We start from the raw sequence: 6,806 nt of genomic DNA on the forward strand, positions 1-6,806 counted from the left end.
ATTAGGACGGGACTGAGAGCAGCCATAACTGCTCGCTCCGCCCGCCCTGTTGGGAGTCTGTATAATATTCTTTATTTCAGTCAGTGTATGCTTAATTTCTAGTTGGTTCTTTATCACAACATCAAGGGTCTCATTAGAGCCCCGTCCCAAGAGGCTCTGCCTCTCAAAGTCCCAATATTAAAATACAGAGGTCCACCTGGCCAGTGTGGCTCAGTTGGTTGGGTGTCATCCCGTGCACCAAAATTTGCAGGCTTGATCCCTGGTAGGGGGCATTGCAGGAAGCAATTGATCAATGTCTCGGCAGCTGTGTGAGAATCAGCTGTGTCTGCAGTGGGAGAACTTCTGTCCTCTAGAGAGGTGCTAATCTAGCCTTTGCCTAAGGCTATCCCACAAATGCCTCTGTGCAAGGATTGGGCAGGGCGGGTCCCAGGGGATCAACAGGGCGGGCGGAGCGAGCAGTTATGGCTACTCTCAGTCCCTTCCCAAGAGGCTCTGCCTCTCAGAGTCCCAGCAACCGCTGCAAACCTCGGAGAGAAAGCTGCCCTCGAGTTCCAACCAATGCCAGACAATCCCACTTCTCCTGTTTGAGTCTGGGTCCTCAGAGACTCGCCCGGAACTGGAGCTCAGAGCCTGAGACCCCCTCCCGATTGAAACAGACAACCACGCCCTCAGCCGCCAGCCCGCTTTACACCTTTGTATTTTCTGCACTGTGCCTCCTCTGAGTCTCGGTATGCTTTTCTCTTTGCTGCTAGTTGTAGAATTTCCACTCAGCCAGCCTTCCTGTGGTTCTGGGTGATGTCCGCTCCATCTTTTAGTTGTATTTTTGAAGTGGTTGTACGAGGCAGCAATCTCCAGTGTTTACCTATGCCGCCATCTTGGTTTCTCCCACTTTCTTCTTCTTAAAATTTTTCTATCATGTGAGGTTTCTATGGACAAGCAAACTTTATTTTTTTACAAAAGTGAAAGCATTAACTTATCTTTTGATGTATTACTCCTGAGCATGCATGTAGTATCCTAAGAGCAATGAAGATGCTAATAGTATAAATTCTAAATGCTCTGAACAAACGTAAAATTAAGAATTGGTGTGGGCAAGTAGAAATAATAAAAGAATAACATTATGTTTTTCATTGTGAGTTTGCTGAAAAAAGCTATGTTTAATGTTTAATTTGCAAGTATGACCAGTTTACTTATTTATTTATTTATTTGGAAGCAGCATTTAAACGAGGACTTTATTTCCCCATGTTTGTTTCTGGAAAATAACATTTTAAAAATCTGTTTACTTAGGACTTCCCAAGATTGTTCCTTCCTATTTCCATTGCAGTAGGCATTTACTCATGCAGTCAATAAATACTTTCAGGCATCTAATAACATCCTAGTAGAGGAGACATACATTAATCAAATAATCACACAAATAAATGTAAATTTTTAGCTATGGTAAGTATCAGGAATAAAAGTTACATATAAAGCATATATAAAATATATGTAACGTTACATAAAAGTACACGTAGACTTGAAGCAATGATTGGTCCTGCAAATAAAAGTAAGATGGCTATTTTACTGCCCTGGTCAGGGAGTTTGGAAAAGGCTTCCCTGATGTAGTGGGAATTGAGCTGAGCTCTGAAAGATGAGTAGGAATTAATTAGGTAATCAGGTGAGGGAGAGCATTTCATGCAGAATTAACGTGCAGAAAAACTGTGGCTGCTGGGAGCATTGTTCCTGTTAGGTCCTGAAGGAAGCCCAGGATTGTTGGGTTGGAGGGAGTAAGAGGGATATAGTAGATGAGAATGGAGAGGTAGCATGGGTGAGATATCAAGATCAGATATTAGAACCTTGTAGGCTTCAGAAAGGGTAGTTAACTTTATCCCAGAACAATGAAGAAATATTAAAATACAGAGGTCCACCTGGCCAGTGTGGCTCAGTTGGTTGGGTGTCATCCCGTGCACCAAAATTTGCAGGCTTGATCCCTGGTAGGGGGCATTGCAGGAAGCAGTTGATCAATGTCTCACTCACATGGATGTCTCTCTCTCTACCCCCACCTTCTTCTCTCTCTAAAAATAAAATAAAATAAAATAAAAATACAGAGGACCAAGATCTAAATTCTAGAAAGTTATACATCCCACTCCTGCAGATATCTTTTACTGGGTATTTATGTCATATTCATTTCAGTGTTATTTTACTACAACTTACTGTCCTTTTTTAACACTCCCTCCCACCCCACCCCCACAAGAAAAACACCTGTATTGTGGGCAGAAATAAATCACAAGATGTTCACCTGGCATTCTGGTGTTCACAAGAGTTATATAGCACAATGAGGCAATGTTTAATGAGGAATTTTAAAAGTATTTAAAAGAGGCCTCACAAACTATAGGGTAATTGATAAATTTGTTTTAATTCATGTGAAGTCAAGGAAAGTATGTTATATGTGTCCAGAAAAGTTTGTATCAGAGAAAATGGTGAGAGTATCAAAGTTTAATTTTTCTTTTATAAAAGTAAATGTGATACATATTTTTATCATATACCTATTGTTTGTGCTTGCTGGGCTGTTAGGTGCTATACATACACTAAACAGTTAATACTTAAGTATTTTTGTTAAGTAGGTGTTATTAGTGGACGTAGATATTGTAGTTGTTATTTTATAGCTGAGGAAACCAAACTAGGGATCTACAATTCAAGGTCAGCTCTGACTTCAAAGTTCAAGGTAATCCTAAGCTTTCACACTTATTTCCTATAATTTACAGGTTGCAGTTTCTTCAAAGGGGAGACAGAATTCTGAGGACACTCCTGAGATGTCAGTCAGTCACCAAAAGGAAGTCACAGTGGAGAACATGGAAAGTCCAGGGATTATGTCAACTCGTTCTCCTGCTGGCATTTCTTGGAGTTGTGGAGCATCTTGGGAGGACTGCAAAACACATGACACAGAGCAAGACTTGGAGTGCTTACAACCTCTGGAAGAGGATATGGCTTTAAATGAAGTTTTACAGAAATTAAAACATACTAACAAAAAGCAGCAAACTCTGATCCAAAATTTGCAGTGTACTAACATGTATTTAGAGAAGAAGGTTGAAGAACTACAGGTGAAGACTAACAAGCAGCAAGTGTGCGTTGGCATCATAAATACGCTAAAGGAGAATATCGAAGCATTAATTGAAGACAAATACAGAGTAATGCTAGAGAAGAATGAAACAGACAAGACTTTGCAGAATTTGCATGACATTTTAACTAACACCCAGAGACATCTTCAGGAATCTAGGAAAGAAAAGGAAACCTTACAAGTAGAGCTTAAGAGGACCAAGGAAAATTACGTTTGTCTAAAGGAAAGGTATATAACTGAAATGCAAGAAAAAAACAAAATTGTTAGTCAGTACACAGAGGTGAACAAAGCCTTAAGCAAGAAAGAAGAAGAGGTGGAGAGGCTGCAACACCTCAGAGGAGAATTGGAAAACGCCACCACTTCTGCTTTGGACTTATTGAAAAGGGAAAAAGAGACCCAAGAACAAGAGTTCCTGTCTTTACAGGAAGAATTTCAGAAACGTGAAAAGGAAAACTTGGAAGAAAGACAGACACTGAAATGTAGACTTGAGAAACTGGTAGCTCAACTTAAAAATGTGCAATTCATATCTGAAAGTGAAAGGGCTAAGAATACAAAACTTCAGCAGCAAATCAACGAAGTAAAAAATGAAAATGCAAAACTTCAGCAGCAGGTTGCCAGGAGTGAGGAACAAAATTGTTTCCCTAAATTTGAGATAGCTCAGTTAAAGGAGCACTTGGAGGCAGTAATGAAGTCAGATATCACAAAGGTATTGTCACAAATTCAAAATCTCTAAGGCAGAATTTCAGGAGTTTGTAATAGTCTGGTGATGCATATTAAGGCACGACACAAAAGTTTTTTTGCAGAATTACTAACCAAAAAAGAGAGAATGGAAAATGCACCAGATTTGGAAAAGTTTCTTTGGTTCTTGGGTACTTGCATTAAAGAGCAGCCATTTCTGGCCTCTTGTTATTATTTTGGTAAATATGAAAATGAATGTGGGAATTTTTGTGGGTACCTCTGACCAATCATCTGAAAAATCCTTTGAGAAAGGATTTTTCTAATGGGGATCTCAATCTTTTCATACCATGTCTGCCTATTCAGCAATAAAAGTAAATAGTAAAATTGCATATTTAGTTTACATGGTAAAACAAACCTATATTTTATCACATTAATTTTGTAGAATTATAAACATTTTAGTGAGATATAATTGATACATAACATTAGTTCAGGTGTACAACATAATGATTCAGTATTTGTATACACTGCAAAATGATCACCACAGTAAGTTCAGTTAGCATCAGTTAAAAACAGCATAGGAGCCCCACATCAATATTTTTGGAGGGGCTGTAATTTGGTATTCTTTGCTATTCAACTGGCTTTTTTGACAGTCAGGAACCTGGAAGCATGTCCTGGAAGTGATAATTTCATAAGAGAAGTAAGAATCATCTAAGCCAGTGGTTCTTAAACTTTAGCATTCATCAACATCAGCTGTGAAAATGCAGATTGTTGGGGCCCACTCCAGAGTTTCTAATTCAGTGGGTGTGTGGTGGGGCCTGAGAGTGTGCATTTATAATGAGATCTTAGGTCTTACTGATGCTGCTGGTCCAGGGATCACACTTTGAGAACCACTAACCTAAGCAAAGATGACCTTAAGTTTAGCTGCTAATCAAATCATGACAAATTTTAAATTGGTAAACTCTGAATGAATTAGTGTAACTGTCCAGAAGTATATCACAGCATATGATTTTTTTCCCTTGAGCTTTCTTTTTAAAAACAGTAAAAATTTTTGTTTTATCTTGACTGATCAATTTCTTTAATATCCCCAAATCATTCTTACTCTCCTTTTAGTTTTGCTTTTTATTAAGTCTATGTCCATTTTCTCAAAGTGTGGTCTGGGTGTATCTGTGAGGTCAAAAATATTTTCATAGTAATATATCAAAGATGTTATTTCCTTCTTCACTTTCATTCCTTCACAAGTATACCGTGGAGATTTCCAGAAACTAAATGACATGTGATGTAATTGTTTCCATGGCTGACACAATGTGTGAAGCAAATATAAGAATTCAGCTGCCTTCTATTAAGCCAGCATTAAAAGTATTTGAAAAAAATGCAATAGACCCAATCGTTTTTTAAATATATTTTTATTGATTTTTTACAGAGAGGAAGAGAGAGGGATAGAGAGTAAGAAACACTGATGAGAGAGAAACATCAATCAGCTGCCTCCTGCACACCTCCTACTGGGGATATGCCTGCAACCAAGGTACATGCCCTTGACCGGAATCAAACCTAGGACCCTTCAGTCCGCAGGTGGATGCTCTATCCACTGAACCAAACCGGTTAGGGCCAGACCCAATCTTTTCATTAATTTTTGTTTTGGAAAATTTGGTAATTACAAAAAATTGTTATTTATATTGACACAATAGATTTATTGTTATTTAAAAGAAATATTTTTAAATGTTCTCACCTTTAATTTCTAATATGATAAATATTGATAGATATAACCTACATAAACAAAATGTTTTTGAGATCCTTAATAATTTTTAAGACTATTTAAGGGGTCCTGAAAATAAAAAAGTTTGAGAACTACCATTCACAGGTTTTAGGAGTGGTGTTTTATTCAGCATTTTACTTTTAAAGTAATCCAGATTCTTTGTCTTTATTGTGACAAATCTGAATTGTGCACACATAGGATGCAAAGATAATGCAGTCTAATTGCTCATCTTATAAAGAAGAGAGCCCAAATCCCCCAGATGTGAAAACGACTTCTCAGCCACCTTTCAAAATTCACTATTTTCTGGCTCTGATGGCAAGCCTTCTCACAAGCCAGGTAATTTTTTTTTAATGCATACTTTTTAATGGGTGGGGAAGAAAATACCGAGGTTAGACAAAAGAGGCAATGTGAAGTGACAGAATTAAGTTATGAAAGAAAATAATGACAGCAGAATAGAGACCCTTAACCAACCAATCAGCCTTTCCTTCCTCCTACTGCTTCTTTCTGTTTATCTTTTGTCAACATCTAATTTCCACAAGCCTATAGCATAGTAACATTAGAACTTCTCGTGTTTCATGAAAGCTCTTTCAGAACAGTAGTCTTATACTCTGGGTCAGCCTGCTCCTAGGGATTAGTGATTGTTCACATTTATAAGCTATTTACCCAATCTAAAAATATAGCTTTGGGGCAGGGGGAGGGCAGTGTGGAACTGTGTCCATTAGTAGATTGAAAATGAAATTGATGTAAGGTGAGTTCAAATTCTGGCTTCACCACTTGCTGGCTGTGTGACTTGACCAAGTAACTTTACCTTTCTCAGCCTTAGTTTCCTCATGGTAAATAGGGGAAATGGTACTTGCTGCTGCCCTGGGAGCTTACAAGCACTACATTTAATGAGAGAACGTATTAAAGGACATGACACTTGATAGTTTCTCAAATTAGCTAGCTCTCTTTCTTCCACTTACCTTCTATTATTGTATAATAGAGGCCCAGTGCACGAAATTCGTGGACAGGGCTGGAGGCGGGTGTCCCTCAGCCCAGCCTGCACCCTTGCAATCTGGGACCCCCTCGGACATCCCTCTCACAATCTGGGACCACTGCCTTCAAACTGCTCACTTGCCTGCCTGATCACCCCTAACTGCTTACCTGCCTGCCTGAGCACCCTAACTACTCTGCCTGCCTGCCTCATCACCCATAACCAAATACCTGCCTGCCTGATCACCCCTAACCACTCGCCTGCCTGCCTGCCTGCCCCTGCCCACCTCTGCCTCGGCCCCCACAACTCCT

At 39.1% G+C, this 6,806-nt stretch overlaps 1 protein-coding gene across 4 annotated transcripts in view; it reads left to right on the forward strand.

Moving 5' to 3' along the window:
- The window catches only part of CAGE1 (cancer antigen 1), a 53,047-nt gene that overhangs the window by 10,813 nt on the left and 35,428 nt on the right, over window positions 1-6,806 (forward strand). For all 4 annotated transcript variants that reach the window (XM_015562246.1, XM_015562245.1, XM_015562247.1 and 1 more), the window contains 2 exons: window positions 2,739-3,797; window positions 5,721-5,858. In XM_015562246.1, coding sequence (XP_015417732.1) covers window positions 2,739-3,797; window positions 5,721-5,858 — 1,197 coding nt within the window. The remainder of the gene's footprint in view (window positions 1-2,738; window positions 3,798-5,720; window positions 5,859-6,806) is intronic.

This window comes from Myotis davidii, unplaced genomic scaffold (genome assembly GCF_000327345.1).
Source record: "Myotis davidii unplaced genomic scaffold, ASM32734v1 scaffold76, whole genome shotgun sequence".
In the NCBI taxonomy this organism is placed as follows: domain Eukaryota; kingdom Metazoa; phylum Chordata; class Mammalia; order Chiroptera; family Vespertilionidae; genus Myotis; species Myotis davidii.